At 38.6% G+C, this 21677-nt stretch overlaps 2 protein-coding genes across 4 annotated transcripts; both read right to left on the bottom strand.

Moving 5' to 3' along the window:
- Positions 1 to 556: 556 nt before the first annotated feature.
- Positions 557 to 12515, bottom strand: stat2 (signal transducer and activator of transcription 2). Of its 2 annotated transcripts, XM_034869355.1 has the most exons (24): positions 12207 to 12515; positions 11340 to 11471; positions 11074 to 11218; positions 10840 to 10935; positions 9592 to 9684; positions 9414 to 9492; positions 9182 to 9261; positions 8921 to 9072; positions 8115 to 8273; positions 7930 to 8019; positions 7299 to 7358; positions 7180 to 7200; positions 6997 to 7090; positions 6719 to 6766; positions 6372 to 6455; positions 6131 to 6229; positions 5881 to 6016; positions 4409 to 4461; positions 3651 to 3736; positions 3401 to 3537; positions 3102 to 3290; positions 2842 to 2896; positions 2529 to 2620; positions 557 to 1121 (listed from the first exon to the last, which is right to left on the bottom strand). In XM_034869355.1, exons 2-24 carry the CDS (start codon positions 11468 to 11470, stop codon positions 895 to 897), a joined length of 2406 nt encoding a protein of 801 aa, XP_034725246.1. In that variant the 5' UTR covers position 11471; positions 12207 to 12515; the 3' UTR covers positions 557 to 894. The 2 variants fall into 2 exon arrangements, with proteins under 2 accessions (XP_034725246.1, XP_034725247.1); XM_034869356.1 differs by lacking the exons at positions 2529 to 2620; positions 12207 to 12515 and having other exon boundaries at positions 819 to 1121; positions 11340 to 11470.
- Positions 12516 to 13745: 1230 nt separating this feature from the next.
- apof (apolipoprotein F) lies at positions 13746 to 16681 on the bottom strand. 2 transcript variants are annotated; one of them, XR_004656333.1, is made up of 3 exons: positions 16390 to 16681; positions 14318 to 15810; positions 13746 to 14177 (listed from the first exon to the last, which is right to left on the bottom strand). XR_004656333.1 is itself a non-coding variant. In XM_034869357.1 (2 exons), exon 2 carries the CDS (start codon positions 15775 to 15777, stop codon positions 14503 to 14505), a length of 1275 nt encoding a protein of 424 aa, XP_034725248.1. In that variant the 5' UTR covers positions 15778 to 15810; positions 16390 to 16681; the 3' UTR covers positions 13746 to 14502. The 2 variants fall into 2 exon arrangements, 1 of the variants encoding a protein (XP_034725248.1); XM_034869357.1 differs by having other exon boundaries at positions 13746 to 15810.
- Positions 16682 to 21677: the final 4996 nt, after the last annotated feature.

The raw sequence follows: 21677 nt of genomic DNA, 5'->3' as shown, positions 1-21677 counted from the left end.
CATACTACTCGCTAAACCCTATCTAGCTCTCCCCAGTATGTTACACACACACACACACACACACACACAGAAGTTTAATCGTAGGCCTACGCTACTTCATGCTGACGCTGCTTAGGCAAAAGGATATCAGCATCCTTTACCCAGTGCAACTGCGAGCTCACGAATAGTAATGAGCTCAGGAAACATGACATCAGACTGAACAGCTTTTGTAATTCATCAATACAAACATTCAAAAGTCATAACACTTTTATTTGTGATAAAACATTTTGATTTGAATGAGCAGGTTAAGATAAAAGCATATAACTTAAAAACGGAGGAAGTGCCATATGTCAGTACAATTTATCACAAGTTTTAGGTGGCAACCATATGGTAACAAAGCAACCACAAAGGGACTCAAAACAAGAATGAAAATGAACTATGTGCTGTCTGCGCAATGTACTCTACAATACCTCACATACACCTCTTCCTACCTGCTTACATGGTCAGTGTCATATCATGCCTTATCTAGATGTCTTCTCTTAAAATAACAGGGCCCCAAAATTAGAAAAATATTTATACAAAAGAGTTTAAGATACATGATAGTTTGGTAGTCTAGTACAGTTGCCTGGGACAGTAGCGCAAAGATCAAAAGGTGGCTGAAGGTATGCCACTAGTGGTACAGCGGCATTTGTGGATCCCATGTGTGGTATGCTGATAGTGCTCCACTAACAGGTGGTAGGCAAGGATAGTGAAACTACTTTTCACATTTCATATTAAGAAAGAAAACTATTTTGTTTACAGTGAATATGCTACGTGTCCTACAATTTTATGACATGATTGTTGTAATGTAAGTAGCTACAAGTTAAGCTGATTATAAATTATACAGTGGTTTGGTTTAATATACACAACAGAGGCTTATTGGAAAATGCTTCCACAGGATTGTGGGGGCTGGCAATTATTAAACCCTGGAAGACTAAAATCAACTCCCAGCTCATCTTGGATGTCAGAGTCAACGAACATGTTGGGGTTGTTGAGATACATCAGTAAATCCTCCTCTGTGGATACAACAGAGCCAGACAGCATGGGATCAGGTTGATAGGTTTCCAGAGGTGACTGCAGAGAAGGAGGACTCCCGTTTTGTTCTGAGAGCAGAGAAAGGGACAAGAGAAAGATACTAATTCTGTCATAGCTGTTTTGTTTATTTCTAGTACTGCTTTCACAAAAATGTGATGTGCTATGCGACCCATAAAATACAAAAAATGTATACTGGGTTTATGTTTAATGTGTGTAGTTTCTTTTCAGTTTGTTCAACATGTTTAATAGCTAATTTATAAGTTCTTACTACCTTTTGTAAGTCATAAAGAAATTGTTAAGCATGTATATACGTTTCCTTTCTGGCAGAGAGATAAATGAGAAAATCAATACCATTTGTCCATTAAATATCAGCCAACAGCTTGTTAGCTTAGCTTAGCTTAGCTCAGCTCAGCTCAGCCTAAAGATTGGAAATGGGAAACAGCAAGTCTGGCTGTGTCAAATTGTAAAAAAATAAATAAATCTGCCAATCAGCTCAAGTTCCCTGATTAATATGTTAATGACTATTTTTACATTCAGCTGGATTCTTAGAATATCACCAGATCAGATCACGAGAGAATTGCTGGATTACATATCACATGAAAATCCATCTGGTCAGGCTTCAAGTAATACATTTCAAGCGGACCAAACCAATCAGTTTCCGGTGTGGAGCTACTGGCAGCTAAGGTCGTGGTTTAGGTGTGTGCGACGGCGGCGACTGTTCAGTCTAGAGGATCTTGTAAATGGATTTTGTTACAATTTGATAAAGTGTATTTCTTAATGTCCTAAACTTTTGCTTTGACCAAAATGGTACGCGGATCTGCACGTTGTCAAGCTCAATATTTACTGGACTAATAGAGAAAAACGTTTTTCCTCAAACTTTTCCATACGTGTCTTTTCAAACCCTGAAAAATATATTGCTAATGGATTCAAATGTAACTACTGTAAGATCAAATGCTAATGTGACCACAATTACTCCTAGTAATAATAATAAGACTAATAATAATACATATATTATCTTTGATTTTATAATTGATCATTACTGGTGGTATTGTTTCATATGGCTATGAGCCGTTATTTATTTTACAGTGTTTTTCAACTGATGTTAATAGATAGACCAAGCAAATATATATTAAAGCATCAGAAGGGAAAATTAAAATGCAATAAAAATTTAAATAAACATTTCAGTAACGTTTTAGCTCAAACCAACCTTTGCACCTGTTAGGTCATATGTTCAGTAGAGCAGACTACTGTATGCATGCATGCGGTAGAAGCAGCCCACAGCCCCACGGGATGTTAGTTAGGAGTTCAACAATTTCATAGCTGTCGTCTGACATCTACCTAGACAGCATCTTCACCACTGATTCCCTACACAACAAGGCCTAAATAGAGGAACACAGAGCTCTGTGATAAAGAGAGAGTGATTTGTTGGATGAGGTTTTCAGCTGGATGGGACAGCAAGGAGAGCCATGACTCACCAGCTGCCTCTCCAGACAGGCCATTCATTGGCTCCTGGCATTCACCCTGTGCCATGTCAGAGGACATAGGTGGCCTAGCCTCCAGGGTGTTCCTACATGACCAATGACAAACAGTCATTACAACCAGTTGCTCAAGTCATGACATAAAAAAGGGCGTGGGTACACTACTTCTTAGATGAAGCAAGTGCACTTTTAGTTTGTAGTTGTTGTTTCTGTAGAAATAGCGCATTTACAATACCAAGGACGATTTTGTATTAATTCAAACAAGCAAGACACTGTAAACCGGCCTGGAGAAAATTAATGATGTACTTACTCCTTGGAAACAAACACCAGTTTGGTTTTGATGTACTTTATGTAAGGACTGTCACCTGAAAGAGAATGAGTATTGAATGAATGTGAATGAATGTGTCATATTCAACATCTTTATAGTGTAATTGTACCCATGTTAAGTGCAAGGCAAAACCCATTCAAGTAGCATTAACCAAATAAGGCAAATGGCATGTGAGCTGTGTTTTCTAAAAGTATTAAAATGGCAAGCTAAATGGGTCAGCAAAAACCAATTGATGCCCTTACTTCCACTCTTCTCAGAGTAGTATCTTCCAAAAGCCTCGTCTTTAGGAGTGTTGGGGTATAGATAGAGCAGAGGATTTTCTGGAATATTTTCAGCTTCTAAGATCTGGAAATTCCTGATGATTTCATGAAACGGGATCTGGCAGAGGTCAACTTTGGTGAATGGTTGGACTGTTTTTACGTCAGGCTCACCTACAAATAGACAGTGGTAAAAGTAAGTTGAGCTTAACTAGCGGGAAGCTTGTTGGTCTACAATGTAACAATTTCAAAATTAGAGTCATTATGAAATAAATATATCTCACCAGTTATGGTGGTGTCTACCCAGGAGAAGGTGATTCCTCCAATGACACTTTCACTGAAGCGCAACAAAAACGTGCCTCTTTGTTTCTTCTTCAGGAGGGACTTCTCTTTGCCTTTGCTTACAAAACCCATGATGAGGCTACAGTACAGATTAAAAGTCTCACATTAAACAAGAAACTTCTCCTAATTCCCAGGAATTAAATGCATGGGGTAAACTGCTATGTATTAAACCAATATTAGACTGAAACATACCCTTCCCTCCACAGGTCTTCAAGGTACGTCTTCACCATCACCAAGATGCCATCAAACCACACCCAGAAAGTGTCAGGAGTATTTTCCTGTAACAAAAGGTGTGGCATAGGTCATCAATTCACACCTACAGTCCATTCACTAACCATGTTGATACCATATTAGGAAGCTGACATGAACATTAGCACTAAACACAAAATATACTCTGGAAATTCAGTCAGTATTGCGCTTGACCAGGAGGTTGTCGGTTTAATCCCCAGACCAACAGGATAAAAATCTGGGTGGGGAACTTGTCCCTCACTGAGGTGCCCTTGAGCAAGGAACTTAACCCCAACCGCTCCAGTGGAGCTGCTCAGTGGCAGCAGATCAGACTGTGGTTGAACTGGGCAGCTTCCTGGTATGAATGTGTGAATGTAATCAGGGCATTCCTCAAAAAGAGAGGCTGCCTCTCAGTGAACCTTCCCTGAATAAAAAAAAGGTTGTTGATATCAGTTTTGCATATATTTGGTCATAAACCAAAATATTGAGCAAACTGACATAACATGATGGTGGCTCTAGAGGAATAAATCACTAAAACAGCAACAATTCAGCTTGAGGGGTGACAGGAATGTTTCCTTCCAATTGGAATTTATGGTGACAAGCACCAAATGGAAAAGCCAGGGGATCACCAAAGTTGAGATATTTTGAGTTGAGTGGTTAGGGTTAAGATTAATCCCTCAACCCATGTTGAAAAATATTTTTCTAGGATTCAGTATTCTTACCCTGCTAAATTTTGACCAAGGTACTTTGTGGGTGTCGTAGTTCTGCTGCTTTCCTGGTGGGATAGAAAAAAAGATGCATTAAACTCTTTTAAACTCTCTGACATCATCCATAATAAATCATGCAATACATGTTCACACCATGTTTCTAGTGCTGATGGTTGAGTTGTTTATCTTTATGTGTAAAACATTCAATATCATTGGAAACGTAACACTCTCAGGTTTCTCTTACAAGTGTCAGGGTGATTCTAAGCCTTACTGACACAGAAATACAGAGGCTAGAATGGAGTTTTGGTTGTTTTTTTTTCCGGCCAAGTCAACCATCTGTAAAATTATTAAAATTCACTGCTGTAAACACATCCGGTGAGATACAGACAACACCTTAGCCACATGTCTCAGCTTACCTACAGAAAAAAAAAGCCAAAAGACTCAAAAATAGATTTTTATATGATTTGTTTTCTACACATATGTCTGTGCGGTTTACTTATTTCCATTTGAAAAATTTGAAAAGAAAAAAGCCAAAAAAGTTCAAAATACACAACTACCATAGAAAACACACCCACACCAATCACACACATATTTGAAATACCTATATACATATATTTATAGAAATAAGTAATTATAAATTGTTCAGGATGTGAAATGGATTTTATAATGCCTTGTTTTTGCTTTGACAAAGCTACAGCCATCACATGGTTAAAATTTCATCGTAAACTTTGGTGCCTTTGGATTTGTCTTCTTATTGGCTAAAAAGGTAGGATGGTCTCGTAATATGTCGGTTTAACTTGTCCGAGCAAATGACGATCTCCCGCATGTGGGTCTGACATCCATCGCGTAAGCGATTTGATTGGCTTCCCCCAGGGCTATCCCGAGAAGAGAGATGTGATTTGATGTCCGGAAATGAAAAACGGTTTTGCTTAATTCAGTAGAAATTCCGGAAACTTCAAGATGGTGAGGCGAACAACTCTTTTGGATAAAATGGCTTGGATATTCTATTTTCCTTGGATTGGTTTTTGGCGATCTTTCACTGCTTTGGATGAAGGAAAAAGGCATGCATGCAAACTTGACTAGTATAGTTCTTAATTTCCTCTAACTTTTCTACTATTTCTACTATTTCCTTTATAACAGATGTATGACTGCTATAAATCATCTTATGCTTTGTGTGTGGCCTTAATTGAATCATGAGAGGCTAAGCTTTTAATTGGTGTGCTGCATGATTGTATATTTTGAAGATTTAATGCTTTAAAGTTATAAAAACGTTTATGACTGGAGGTAACTGCGACGCCACAGCAACAAAGTGTGCCGTCCACGGTACAGGGCACATTAAGAGGTGCATAACTTGTGTCAAAATTGGATCAAGGTGTTTCCTGATTATGTTTGACTCACGGATGAATGAATTTAGACGTTTTTATAGACAGAACTGCAAAAATAGGCAAAGACAAGCAAATGAAGCAGACCATAGAAGCAGCATTTACCAAAGAGTCTGTGTGCAATCATTTCCAGCTGAGCCTCATTCAGACCACGTTTAGTGGCAGAGAGAAACTGCCAGCTCAACATCTCTCCAAACTGCAGCCAAGGAGCTGCAGGAGAGTTGGCGAAGAACAAGACATCCTGGAAAACAGACCCATATTAACAAATATATACACAATTGATTTACAATGCTTTCTTAGCACAGGTAAACATCAAATTGCTACATGTTGTGTGTTAGTCATGAGGAACTCTCACCTTGGTGTCCAGACTGAGCATGTTGAACCAGAGGACAGACGCCCAGGCGCTCTGCTGCTGGCTAGAGTTAGAGATGATGACCACCGGGAGGGAGGAGGCCTAGGTTGGGTGCCAAAAAACACATTTCCATTTTCAAGAAAACAATGATATTATGCTTAATTTGTATATAGACCACATGTAGTGTAATGACATGTTTATAAAGCTGGCCATATGACAAGAAAAGAAGTAGAAGTAACTCCACCTCCAACTCAATCGACAAGCCTTTCAGTTCAAATACAGTGTCGAAGTAGATGATGTGCAGCTCCTCTGTAACACTGAGAGAAATCTATTAACACAGACACACACACACGCACAAACACACAAACACACAAACACACACACACCATTATTTGGTTGTTCACATCTTCTTGAATTATGACTTACTGAGCAGGGGCATCTGGACTCGGGGGGGGGGGGGTGCTAGAACCCAGATGCTAGAATGAATAGCTGTGGATGCAGGGAGGGGCCCAGAACTTTGTGCTACATCCATGTTACAGAGTTAAACTGTAAGCAAAGGTTGTATCTTCAGGACTGTCAAAGTCAACTCACATCACTAACTCCTTTTCCGCCACCTCCAGACTTCTGCTCCTTCAGAGTCTATGGACAAATAAGGTACACAAAATTAGTCAAACAATAATATTACCACCTGCTGGAGACGACTTTATGTGTGTACTTCATGTATGCATAATGTCAACAGTTATGTGTGTTACAGGATTTGTCCTTCAGATGTCGGAATTGTATTAAAAGGATTTATATTGAATTGTTGATACAAGTTTCCTCAGTTGTCATTTAATATTTTTTTCTCTTTTCAAATCATTATCACTCACAAGATGTCTGAAGTCTGCCACCATGCCTCCACTCTGGCTCTCTGCCATGTTCAAGGCCTTAATTTTGGTCCCAAGAACATTAAAACGCCGATATCTACAAACATACAATACAAGGTTTAGTTCAAACCAATTCACAGTTCTTCTAAAAATAAGGGAAGCTAAAGTTATAAAAAAAATATTCACCCTTTGATCTGAGGAGCCTCCCTAATTTCAAGGAGGAGAAAAACAGAGAAGTGACCACCGGGAGCAACAAAACATCATAATGTAATGTTTAAAGTCAAGAACTAAAGGAGGAATCTCACCTGTCCATGGATACATTCACTTTCATGGAGTGGTTCAGCTCAGGGAATTTAACAAGAAGCCTGAAAAGATTATGTCAGGTTTTAAATTTTAAGAAATTTTAGAAATATGAATGTAATTAACAGTAAAATATTAAAAACAGGAATATAGTAAGACTCTCAATGTTACATTATAGAACAGAATAAGCGTGATGGATCAAAGTCACATTTGGGAAAATAACAGAGGACTAACAGAGAAAAGCATTAAATTATCAAGATTCTCCTTATTACTATTTACATATTAGTTATAAACTGCTGTAATGTTTATTTATTGAACTACAATCCCCTGCAGGCCAAGTAAACTGAGGTTAGGTGGGTTCAGCTCCACTACCACCCTCTGTTATGATCTCTTTGTGTAACTAAAAGTACATTGTGCTCTTTCAAATGTCTTGGTTGCTTCTTGTCAGTGGCCTGACATCTACAACTACCATTCTAAAAACTGCATATTTATTAATGAAAAGTGATATTGATTATCAAATTACAATGGGGAATAGGTGAGAATGTACCGACTAGCCTATAGAAGATGTTACAAAACATGTACTTAAATTCAAGTAAATACTTAGCATTGTACTGTTGCCTGGAGTGGCACACTGACCTGGTCTTGACAGAGAACTGGACGTTTGTGCGGAGCACCAGGGGTCCTTTCCCCTGAGGCATGGACGGCTGAGTCTCAACCACAAAGGAACTTCAAGAAACCGTAAAACAAGGGTGTCAAGGAATTTCACAAGGAAATCATAAGAGAACAAGAACGTGTAAGGACGTGTTTCCTAAAAGAGATACCTTTTGAGTAAGTTTTTTAGAAGAGTATCTGCTCTCCTCTGCAATACAGGTTTTTGGGCCTTTATAGGGTCGTTGTCATAGGACACTTTTTCTACCAGCTCCTCCAGCTTACCAAGAAACTCCCGCACCTGGAACAGACACACTGCCACACAGGTGAACCTACAAAAAAAAGAAGAAAAGAGCAAACGTGATGATGTTCACACCAGTGTTAATTTTGTTAACGAAAACTATGACAACATACAGTAAATTCATCAATAACCTTTGTTTCTGTGACTAGGACAAGACAATGACGAGTTGCACCAACGTACCTAAACACTAACTGGGACTACATCAACATGCAATATTGTTGACTAAATAGGATGAGATAAAAATGTACTTTGAACAATAACTCTTAAAGAACTCTTTGTTTTTATCAACAAATAAAGAAAAGACTGATTTTCTTTCAATGCAGCAGTTTCGTGTCCTGTGCTGTGTGCGTCATATCAGGACTAAATCTGTGGCGAGCACACACACATGCACCCAACTTTATTGTTTTGGGGCGGTGTCAACTGTCTCTCATAACGAGATAGGTGGTATTACGTAAATAACTCAAAATAGTTCGCACAAGTCTCAGAAAATGGAAAAAAAGAAAAAACACCAAATGAAGACCACAATTGTTATAATAGTAGTGTCTTAAATACAGCCTATAAATAGCATGTTTTTCTCCAGCCTTGCACTTCATTGAGTTGAACGATTATTGATATAATTGTTATGGGCCTTTCAGACACAACTGAAAAATATTTGCGATGTAGTGAGCCACAACATACCACTTTTCTAGCTGATCCAGACAAACATTGTCTGGAGCACCAATGCAGGCTTTCTGCTGCCTCCTCTGCCACTCCACCAGCTCCTTCTTCACCAATATGTCAATCAGGTCATCAGTTCTGTCCAGGCACTTGCTTAGGTCTGACAGTGTGCTCTAAGAAGGTGATTTTATGAGACAAAAATTTGTTATTTTTTAATTAGAACAATTTGAAAGAATTGGCCTGAAGAGTTGGTGTTTTGTAAAAAGATTAATAGCTCCATACCTTTCTACATTCATTCAGTTTGTTGACAAGTAACTGAAGAACTTTCATTTGTTCCTTCTTCACAGCCTCATCTACCACAGCTGTATAACCATTTCCACAGAGGGATCACAGTTTCCATATAAGACCAACCAAAACAAAAGAGAACATGAAGCTGTGATTCAGGCCCCTTTATTACTCATCCTCAGAGACCATTGTCACAGTATGCAAATTAATTTTTTTTGAATCTGCTTACCTTCCATCTTGTGGGTTTGGTATTTAAAATCAAACTCATCTTGCTGCTCCTCCAGACATAACATTGTATGTTCCATGCACTATATCCCAAAAGTCCAGAGTGGGGAAAAAATGAATCAACTCTACTATCGTTCAACTACAAAGCACAACATAATGGCATAAAGCATCATAATCTGTACCTGCACATCATTCTTGAGGCCAGCTATTTTACGTTCAAGGTCCCGTTGGCTGCTTGTCTCCATGGCTTCCGGCTCTACACACAAAAACTGGACCTGCAACAAAGCAAAGGAGTAGGAAGAGCAGGTATAGAAATTAAGTCCATTAGATGTGACAGTGAATAATATTGTTACAGTGCAAAGAATAAGTGTGAGCAAAAGTGGCAGTTAGAACATATCACTGCTTGGTGGAAAACCGTTGCTTTTTAGCCCACACATTGTGAGTCCTGTTGTCTGTTTTCAGTACATGTGGTGCTTTCTGAATAACGACCAAAAACCATTTATCAGAACTACTGAAAACAGACAAAATGTTTAATGGAAATTCACACTGGACAACTATTACATAAGCTGTATACTAACAAAAACTTTAATCAAAGTTATGAATTTAGTAACAATACTGCAGACATCCAGCACATCCAATTGAGTAATTAGATAATGTAATTTGGGCAAAAACAGCCAAAAACAATGTGACCATATGATCCTGCAATGTCACCAAGTGATAAAATATTTGATTGTTAAAAAACAAACACAGGTGACTAATGCCCTTTTCTAGAGCAAAATGTGTGTGAGGGTTGGCCAATATGGCAATGACTATCGCATTGTAGAATAAAACAGCAGCCAAACTGCGTTATGGCAATATTTACGCCATTTGGATGACACTTTACCATGTGGTTATTTCACAAAGAGCAGGGATCATCAACAGAAGGGGGCTTAGAGTCGATGCGGGGGGGCCTACAAATTAGTCTAAATTGTTTTGAGTTAAGTTTTTCAAAAAGTCTTAACATGAATCTAACATATTATCAAATAAAAATCCCCACTGACGACAGGGTTACTGACCCATAAGCAAGTTAAAGTCACTAAGGTAGCCATCCACAGATACAGCTAATCCTAAGGATTCACTGTGCAACATGTATGTTTTAACACTAAAATATGATTTACAAAATCATGCCAACAATTTTAGGTTATTTTATTATCTTAATATTCTATGCAAAAAGGTATGTATACATGTTTAAGGCCGCCCTACGTGTTATTTAGGCCCAGTTTAATGCAACTTCATTTTAAAAAGAGTTAAAGAGTTATGAAATGACTTATATAAGACTTTGGCCATATTTCCCAGCCCTTATGTGCTTAATTGTTTTCATTTACATGCTGTTTTCATTAAATATTGTAAGGACAGCAGAGTGTGTCAAGTTGATGAAATGTCGCCTCAACCTGCTCAGCCAGATCAGCACTCTGCAGGATTTCCTTCTCTTTTCCCAAAAACCACAGGATTGTGTTCGCCAAGGAACAAGGCTCATCCAGGTACTTCTGTCAGGGAAGAGCGGGCAGATGGATGTCAGAGTCAAAGTTAATTATAATATTGATATTCACAGCAGATATTTCCAATTTAAAACAAAGATGTCCCACAACAGTTCTTTAGTTTCCACATATCCCATCCAGACCAACCTGAAAGTTCTGTTTATAGCGTCGTATGTTGTGCTGCAGTAACAATGACTCTTCCTGAACAAATCGGCTGTGTTGTATATCCAGATTCTCCAGCAAGACCTGGAACAGCACCATGGCTAAATCATGGTCCCGTGCTGCTCGTTGCCTGGAAAACAAATTAACAAAATACAAATAGCAGAGTGTTTTACAAAAAGGGTAATTTACTGTGATCCTTGAATAATGTAATGTGGGTTGAAGGATAACAGGGGCAAAAGAGATGAGATTACCACTCCTGTTTCTCTATCCAGGCGGACAGGTAATGCCTCACATCCATGGGCAAAGCATCCCTGTCATAGAGCTCATGTAACTGTTGTGTGTACGCAGCAGGCAGGTGCCTCAGTCTTTCCCACTGAGCCATCCTTTGGTTGATCAGGGGAAACGCCAACATGCACACAAACAGAAAACCACAATAACTGCTAAACAGTGAGGTCACTAAAAACCAAGAACGATGTGACGTCCACATTAACGTTAACTTTCTGTAAATAGGGGCGTCTAGCACGCATTGCACGCTCCAGCTGATAAAACAGAATACAGAAGATGCTGCAACGTAAAATTGCATTAATGTCTGTAGTAATATTCTACAAATTCGTGAATTCGGGTACATGAACCAAAAAGAAGAAGGTTATTGTATACAGACGGTCCCTGACGGCGGTGACGGGACGCCGCCCAGAGCTCAGAGAGGCAGGGAGGAAAGCAAACGGATCAGGCTCGGATCTGAGCACCGAACGAAAACACCGACAGTATGATAATAACATCCAAAACACAAGATTCACTCTCAGTGCTTTCTGTTGCATGATAAATACAAGAGAAATACTACAATTACATGTATATGTTTTTATAGATATCGGCCCTTACAAGACAGCGCCATGTACATTTAAACGTGACAGCTAGGTCTGTAACGCTAATCGACAGTTGAAGGAGCAAAGTTCAACTGACCTGTGACAGCTGTGACAGCTATTGATTGCAAATCGGGTTTTCATGTTTTAATAAGCCATTGGAAATTGAGACCGAATATAGAAAATGTGTGTAATCGTCAAACTGTCAGTCAACAGCGCAGACAGGGCCGATCCATTAGTAACAACACATTTACTCACCTTGCTGTATGCTGTCAGTCCAAGTGCAACTTGAAATGTAGCTAGCTAATGTTAACGTTAGTAACAACTGTTAGCTAACTGGTCATTTAAGATAGACGCATAGCTCTTGTTGTTTCTAGCGTTACTAGCTAACGTTAGTTGTAGCTGCTCTTACACTTTGGTAAAACAACATAACAACTTCCAAATGTAAGTAGGCGTGTCAATGTTATTTCCTTCATTTTTGTTTTCTGAATCATTGGATGTTTACTCATCCCTCCCAAATGGTTCTACTGAAGATTTTGATGGCACCATTTTGGCTCTGGCACAACTGCAGTTAAGGCAGTTAAGAGCCGAAATGTCCGCGTAAACTAGCACAGTTTCCTCGTGAGCTCACAGCTAACAGCTCATTGGTCAATGCGGATACAGAACAGCACGCGCTGTTGGTACACTTTCACGTCAATCTGTAGCTGGGGGGAGTGGTGAGCAAAATAGAAACTGATGGCCCAATCTGACAATTTCACGAGAAGTGAGGTTGTGAAAGTGATAAAGTGATGCACTGGTTCCAAATCAATAAACAACTTAACAGGTTATGTGTTTCCGATGAACCAGTCAGAATAACAAACTACTGTAGCCTATACTTTGATCTATGTCAATGCATGATATTTGATACAACCTATTGAGTTCATATTTGTACAACCTCAGCAACAGAAGATCAAGTAGGCTACTTGCTAAAGTACTTAGAAATTGTACTTCAGTAAATATAGGCTACTTAATAATTATTTACCACCACTACTACTGCTACTGGATAGGCCTGTCAGTTAACTTCTTTTATACACTTTTTAATTAACGATTTAAAATAATAACCCTAGTACCATTTTACTCTATTTCCCACTCAGCTAATTGGCTCTTATTGGACATTAGAACAGTAGCATTTAGTTTACTCAGTCCTTCCTCCATTTCAGCTCCCACTCTCCCCAGTAGGTGTCATACTTGCCCCACCGTTACAGAAATAAGTTTGGATTCAGAATAAAATCAGCCATTCAGAAACTGGGAAAGGAATTGTAGATATTCTGGGTTCCTGATTTTAAATTTTGTCCAGTACAACACCCCCCCCAAAATGTATGGTCTTGCCATAAAAATAGTTTTTGAATGATTTTAATTAACATTCCCTATTCATTTATTACATATATATAACACAAACTACCATATATTTGTGCTATGGATAGATGTGGAAAAGAGACAAACACTTGTCATTTAACATTATTAAATAGATCTTAAACTAGTGTAAGTTCTTTTAATCAAAACAAATCCCTTTTCACCTGAAAGCATGTGTGTGTTCTGTACTGGGCTTATCTGATTAAACAACTTTCAGCTTGAGCCTTATCTCACTAGATTGAAAGAGCTAATGTGATATGTTTTACCTACTGCATATTTTAGGTAGCTACTGACTTTGGTTTCATCAAGATGACCGATTTTATGAGAAGTTAAGAATAATCTGCAATACAAACAATGATTGTGTGAAAAACTACCACACTGACAGTCACTGTATACACACATTTGGATTTAATATATAATGTATTGACATTTGAAGCAAAAAAGAATATAAAACACAACATTTAGATCTCAGTCTTTTGTCCCTGCAATTAACACCAGAGGTGGGAATGTAACTCTGACCTGATAAACCATTATAATGGAAGAGAAAACATGTAGAGTGAACAGAAGAAAAACATTGGTTGGAAAGGAAAATGAAAGTCTTGAAGGATTGAAGGTTTAGTTTCCTGAGACCAGTTCTTCAAACATGTCAGCTTAATATTTGTTCAACTATCCATTTTACACAAAAGCAACTATTTTTCTACAGGGGAAAAAGGCTGTTAGCTTACGTTTACGTTATGACCATACTCGTTATATATATATATATATATATATCGATATATATATATATATACATAAAATATTATTGACATTGATTACAATTAATGTGTAATTTAATTACATTTTATTTTAAATGAATTTGCATCATATTTTAGGCTATCTCACTTAGTTTACAAAAATCACTGACATCATCTTCAATTAAGAATAATCATTGTGTCAAACTTTAATGTAGTTTGGGTGCGCACTCAAAAACAAAAAATAACAAAAACTATTTTTCTACTTTCGAAAAACGTGATTCAGATAATTGAGTGAGTAATACAAAAACGTGTAATTATGTTTTCCGATTAATCTTACGTGTAGTAAAACAATATGCTACTCTTCAAACATGTCGGTTAACAAACGTTGATCCTGTGTCATTGTTTGATGAAAAAGTGGTGACAACGCCCTACTCCCAGCTGAACTGGTTCACTAGCACATCATCATCCTGCTTCATGGAGTTGAGCAGGTACTTGACACCAGCTTTCACACCGGTCTTCATCCCTGCACCCAGGGCGTAGCCTGCCACCCCGGCAGTTCCCCCTGTGGCGACCATGAGAGCATCCGTGCCGAGGTCAACCGCACTGAGAATGGCTCTCTCCTTGGCTGTTTCAGAGCAGTTGACTGAAGCATAATACACAGCTGTGCCGAGGTTGTAAAGGGTGCTGACTGCAGGGATCCACTCCATCACGCTGTACACACGCTCCTCGCTTTCGTTGATGCAGCTCCTCTGGGTGCTTCGCTTCACCCGACGACCCGAAGCAGTGGAAGTCAAACCGTGGTGCTCTGCGCTGCATTGACGGATCCAACATTCAGACACTGTGGATTCAGAGGGCAGGATGCTGCTGCCTATCTTAAATACTGCCTGGTACTTCCCAGGTTTGAGTAGTCCACTGCTGGTCACACCAGCACACAGGACTCCCAAACCCTCGCAGTTGCCTACAGCCTCCTCTAGATCACCTGTGGCTCCTTCCACAGTTGTTCCTGCCAGTGTCGTTCCCCTCAACCTGATCCAACCCTCACAATGCCCTTCATGATTGGAGGAACCTTCTCCCACCATGGCCAGCTGCTGGATGTTAAACATCACGGCCTCAATGTGGCGCCCTGCTTGATCCCTCCCTGGAGGCAATGCTGCTGATGCAGGTGCAGGTGTAGATGCAGACTTGCTCATCCTCCTCTCTATCAGACCCTCCACCTCCATCAGAAGCTCCTCCGTGTCCGCTACTCCCAGCAGGCTGTAGAGCTTAAGCACCAGGGTCTGTGCCTCCTTTGGGCAGCCTGCCACCACCAACACAGGCACTAAAGAGAGACCCAGGAGCTCCTGGGGGAACATGGAGGATAATGGGTCGTCCACGGTGCTAGCAGAGAGCAACTCCTCACAGCTGACGTTCCCCTTGATGTGGAGATGCCCTTGAATCTTCCCTTGAAGGTTTGCCCTGAGGACTGACATTATTTGGTTGGCAGCTCGAACAGGATCAGGTTTTTCTGCAGATGAGATACCAATCTGGGTTTGGGATCCCAGAAGAGACCGATGATCCTGTTTGTCTGTCTCTTCCCCTTCATTGAAGTCAGCTCCTGGAAGCGTAATGTTTCTCTGCACAAGAGGAGGTGGGACCCTGCACAGAGCCTGTTCATTCAGCAGGAGCTGGAGCACAATCAGCCACTTAAACTTGGAGGACATCATTTTAGTCTTGATGGAACTTTCCCCCCAATTCTTCTACATTAAACACAGGAGAAAAGAAGAAGAAAAACAACATAACAAATTAGTTCTCACTGTACTGTAAATTCCGCAGCCGAGTATGTTTGCCTTTACTTTCATGCAGAGACAGGCTGCACTTGTTTCACTACAGACTCTAAAAACATGTTAAATGACTTAGTACTCTTATTCTGTAATGTTTCTAGTGTCAGAATTAGTCATTTGTCTATGTCTTTGTAAAATTGTAATCCAGTATGCTTGCAAAAAAGCCCAATGTGCAGTAAAATATACTCATTGAATAGCCTGTTTTAAAATCTTGAGCTGGAACATTGATGAGTTTATCCTTCTATAACTTTAGACATGAGTGAAAAAATATTCCAGTGTCAAGATTATCACATTTAAAATGACTTTCTTTTAAATAACAATACGTTTTAAAATGTTAGCTGCAAAAACAACGCATCCCATTAGCCTCCACACTCAACTTGTCCTTTGTTGTTCTGTATTATAACTACAACTAAAACTAGAAATGTTATTCCACCTACAAATTTCCAATTTCAGTGCATCTTTTGATCCTGTGGCAGCTGTGTTTCCAGCCCTTACCTTAATAACAATCAGATGTGGAGTCCTGTGTAAGTAGAGTGTAGTGTGACCAAGATGGCTTCAGCATGTAAGATGCTTTTTGTTTTCCTTTTTCCCCTTTCTTTTCCTCAAAACATGCATAGCAATCCTCTTTCTCTATGCCTCCAATGAGAATCTCCTTCTTTACAGATGACATCCCACAGCCCTCCCTCTGTCTCATCTCTCTTTCAGCTCCCTCTTCTCTTTGGCCTCATTGCTCAACAGGGAGATCAGGGCTTGAATATTGATTCATGTGGGGAAAGTCCATTTGTTTCAAAGCAGTTAGTCTGCCCTGCTATCCTCTCATCCCCCCATCCCTCTACTCTCTCTCTCTCTCTCTCTCTCTCTCTCTCTCTCTCTCTCTCTCTCTCTCTCTCTCTCTCTCTCTCTCTCTCTCACTCTCGGTAGGTTTTGTTTTTGACCCAAATACTTGAAAGAAATCTCCCCTTATGCCCTGAGCATATCTCTTACACAGTTAAAGCAAGTGAAAAAATTAGGGGGCTATCTGAGGTAAAGACTGAACTCATTCACAAAAATGTTTATTGGAATATAGGCTACACAAAACTCTACTGCACAATGGATGCATTTTTTTTTACTGCAGACCTGTTCACTCTCTTTGTATTTTTACATCTGAAGACATCACTTTCCTGTACAGACATTATTTAGAAAATAACTTCTTTAAAATAGAATAGAATAACATAATAATTATATGAAATACGTGATCTACTTTTTTGCATGTACAAAGGCATACATTCGACTGTGTGCAAAATCTGCTATTAAAAAAAAGTACATGAAAACACATCACATTCAGACAGGACACATTAAAAGAGATTTAAATAAAAACACAATACACAATAGAACATTAGAATGAGCACCAGGTACTCAATGGTAATGACTGAATCAAGGTTTAATAAAAGTGCTGCGTGCAGCAGTTGGCTTCATGCAGTGGCCTTCTTGATTTTATGGCTATAGGACAAACATTGTTTTATTTGCATAAAGGGCTCTGTACCTTTGCCCTGAGACCTGAGTTATTTTATTCTCCGAAGCCACATTTGCTTACACTGTAGAAACTGTTGGTAAAAGTCCATCTCTTTGGCAATCATTTCACCCAGAAAAGCATGACTTTGCCCTGGAGCCAATGAAAACCATGTATCTCTAACAAAAAAGTAAAGTTTTCATGAGCTGATAAAACCAGCCCTGTTTTCAGATTTGTGACTGTGCATTTTGCAGATAATTTGTTGTGTTTCTAAATTAGCTCTAGAAGTAGAATACTTTTAAACACTGAAACACTATGTTTCAGGTTATCTAAAAAGAAAATCAAGTTTTCATGGGTCAGCAATGATACACATGAGTGTCAAATGGAAATATGCCCTAAAACTTATTGTATTTATTCAGATCTAGATCTAATCGTCCTATTTTATATCTGCATTGAGGAGAATGCAGAAGTTGGAGTGACAATTGTATCCAGTTACAAAAATAGAGTAATTTTTTCATGCAGCCATAAAAAACACTAAAGATGTTCAGAATTTCTAAAGCAGCATTCATGCTTTTTTGTTTGTTTCTACTTTTAAATGCTCTGTGACCTTTCAAGAATTTTGCCATGTTCCCTACCTCACTTTTTATCATACCTCCTTTCCTTTCACTTCATTTTTATTTATTTTCTTTATTTTTTTTAAACACACACACACACTGTTGTGGTTACTTTGCCGTTTGTGTTCCATTCCCCCTTTCCCCTGTGTGTCTGTGTCTGTTTCATCTGTCCACCACATGAGGGCGTCCTACAAGGAACAGCTGCACCACATCATCATTATCCGTCTACCTGCACAGCTGCTTCTCATCATCATCTCCACCACAGCCATATTTAAACCCGGGCTGACCACCTCTTCAGCGTCAGTTCATTACATACTTCCAAGTGGTAACTAGGCCAGTCACTTAGTAATCATTGCTCACTAAACTTTGTTTCTTTGTTCCGTCTCAGATACTGTGTTCCGTCACTACTCTGTGCAGCTTCCCCGGATTGCGTTCCCGCCTACACCTTCACCGTCGCCTGTTCCTTGGTTATTGTGTGTTTTTTGGATTAAACTTTTTTTTGTTACTCTCTTTTGTGTTCCTGTGTTGTTCTGTGTCCAGGTCTGACTGAAAACCCAACACACACAGTAGTTCAAGTTTTTTCAGTTTGCAATTATAATGAGCAAAACAAGTATAATTTATGTGGACAATAGTACCATATTAAGCTAAATTAGAACCTTTAATGCATCCATCGTATAACCAGTTCCCATATTGTGTGACCTTGTGGCATATTGTTAATTTTAATGTTTATTTCATTGTGTGTGTGTGTGTGTGTAGGGGTGTGATGGGGTTTTGGGTGGCATGTGGAGTTCTAAGTGGATTACAAATTAGCTCAAGGACTATAATAATTGAGGTAGAGAGGCCACTGAGCAAAATATAAGTTTTGAGTCTGAATATAGAGCTTCTTTGATAGCAGATACACTGTTCAACAGATCACTGGTTCATACTGCATCAGATCAAGATTTACAACACTGCTAATAGGTGAGACTTCATGTTGTTTTTGTTAATTGAGGGAAAGCTGTTCCACAGCATTCCAACTATTGTTATTCGGTTCTTTATTTGTGGGAATGCCGTTCATCAGCCTACATCTATCTCCTACAGTTTTTCACCTACAGACGTGATTCAAACTTTAAACCGTTCACAAAATATTCAGGTACTCGGGGTGTGCTCAGTGTTTTGATATATTTTACAGTTTTTGTGAAAAAGCTGTTTAAGTATAGTGTACATTTTATGATTTTTCTGCATTTTATAATGAGTGTGTATTGCGTGAGGTAGAGTGTGGAGTGATGTCACTAGAGTGAAGTTTTATTTTGCCCGTCTGACCATTTGTTTGAGAGCTGGTTTTGGGTGGAGCTGGGGTTTCCCACAGAAGGTGCTCCGGTCGTTAACTGATTACAGATCAAAGAGATGACATCACAGAGATCAAAGGCTTCCTAGCTGTGTTTACAAACATGACGACTGGTAGTTTGTATCCCTTAGCAACCATTTCAAACTCTGTTAATTGCTTTGCTGTTGTCTCCACAGCTCCTTTTAAAACAGACAGAGTGAAAAAAGAAGTTTGAGCTGTGGCGCTGTGTCCCTGTGTGTGTATGTGTGTGTGTATGTGTATGTGTGTGTCTCCCTGTGTATGTGTGTGTCCCTGTGTGTGTCCCCCCCCCCAAGAGTGCACACCCATGCAGACACACAGACACACACACGTGATATATTATATATTACCATGTATAGTATCTTAAGAAGATATAACAGTGGTGGTTCAGTGGTTATGTCACGTGCCTTTTGTGCCAGAGACCCGGGTTCAAATCCCACAGTGGTATCTCATCACCTAGTGTTATAACTAAACACGTCAACATCTTCTTACTGATTTAATCAATTTATCCAGTTTAGCTTTAGCATTTCATTTTTTTTTTTTCATTTTTTTTTTCATTAGTAGTGTAATTAAACTTAATTGAAACCATTTCTACTTTTTTACACTCTTCTCACTACTTCAACATCTTCTAACTGATTTAAGCTTTTTCTCCAGTTTAGCTTTAGCATTTCAATTTGTTCTACAACTTTTACTGATTTAAGCCAGTTTAGCTTTAGCAATTCAGCTATTCAGCATTCCCACGCATTTTCTCCAGGAAATGCATTTTCTAGTTATTGATAGATTATTGTGATAAAGGAGCCTAATGGCCTTATGAGAGGTAACTGTTCATTCTAAGAAGACATAAAGATACTGTACCAGCCTCTTTTCTGAATAAATGATATGATTTGATTCCTTTCATATAAATGACTAATTGTATGATTTATCAGATGACTTAATACATTGATTAATTGACAGGTTTGATATCTAATCTTCACGACAAAACACCACATGCTGCGTTTATGTTGGGTCATTTTATTGCTTATCAAGTTTTCTTTAATGGGTTCACTATTTCCTGATTGAAATTTTCTCATAATTTGTTGGAATCCTGGAGGATTATTGATGTTAAAACCAAGAGACTCTTCTCTTGAAAGAAATCTTTCTTAGTCTAGCAGTTATTTATTACAGAGGGATTTTTTGAAAGAACTCATCCATTTGAATCCAAGTGACGTTGTGTATTCATCATTCAGTTATTTTTTACAAACTTAATTATTTATATACTCTGAATTGTATGCATATCTGAAGACAAATTGCACATTTTTGCATGTTCAGCTTACCTGCTGTGAATTGAATAAAAATCATTCAAAGTCATTTAATTTAAATGATTTTTTTCTTTTTTGCTCAAGTTTTACGTAACTATTTCCAAAAAGTTAGATTAGGACATTGGTAACACTTTATGAGGGTACAAAACACATGGTTGAAACTGATGCTTAACTAACACGTCATGATGAATACAGGATCATAACTTCTTCTTGCTGACCATTTAGAAATAATCAAGTCACTATGAGTTTATGTGATTAGTTCACACTTAATAGACAATCAAATAATGATTAAGCGTTAATTCACACTTACTTCATACATTATTTCTTTTCTACATATTTGGCTGAAGGCAGATCAATAGAAGGGGAAACATTACCTGTTCTTAGAGAAGTATGAAGCAGTTTTAATCAAGCAGGTAGTCAGAGTCAAATATCTAGCCTACATGTTGTTTCTTGCAATAGTTATGATATTATTGGGTACCAAGCAGAGGTGGGTAGAGTAGCCAAAAATTGTACTCAAGTAAAAGTACTGTTACTTCAGAATAATTTGACTTAAGTAAAAGTAAAAGTAGTCATCCAAATAATTACTTGAGTAAGAGTAAAAAAGTACTTGATGAAAAAACTACTCAAGTAGTTGAGTAGTACTCAAGATTTATTTCTTAACACAAGCATCAATCAGACAGACAGAAATACAAAATAATCATATTTAGGCAAATTATAGTTCATCCAATCAATAAAATAAATTAAAATTAATTCATTAATTACAAATTAGCTTACTTGAGAGACTTGTCACATCAAACTTGGATGGATACTGCATGTGTAAAACATTCTGTATGTAACCTAAAAGACAAACAGCCACCTCTCCACAGCAAAAACTAAAACTACCGCTACGTCTCCTCAGCTTAGATGTTGAGTTTTTGAACGCTCACATGTCCGTTTGTTTGGTTGACACAGAAGACGCCGCATAACGGAACTGCTGTTTCGCACTTTTCCTAAAAGGTAACCATGCTTTCACTATGAGGCCGAGGGGGGGGGGGGGG

The sequence above is a fragment of the Etheostoma cragini genome, chromosome 4 (genome assembly GCF_013103735.1).
Source record: "Etheostoma cragini isolate CJK2018 chromosome 4, CSU_Ecrag_1.0, whole genome shotgun sequence".
In the NCBI taxonomy this organism is placed as follows: domain Eukaryota; kingdom Metazoa; phylum Chordata; class Actinopteri; order Perciformes; family Percidae; genus Etheostoma; species Etheostoma cragini.
The sequence above is the reverse complement of the archived record's forward strand: the minus strand, read 5'-3'. Positions and strand labels throughout refer to the sequence as shown.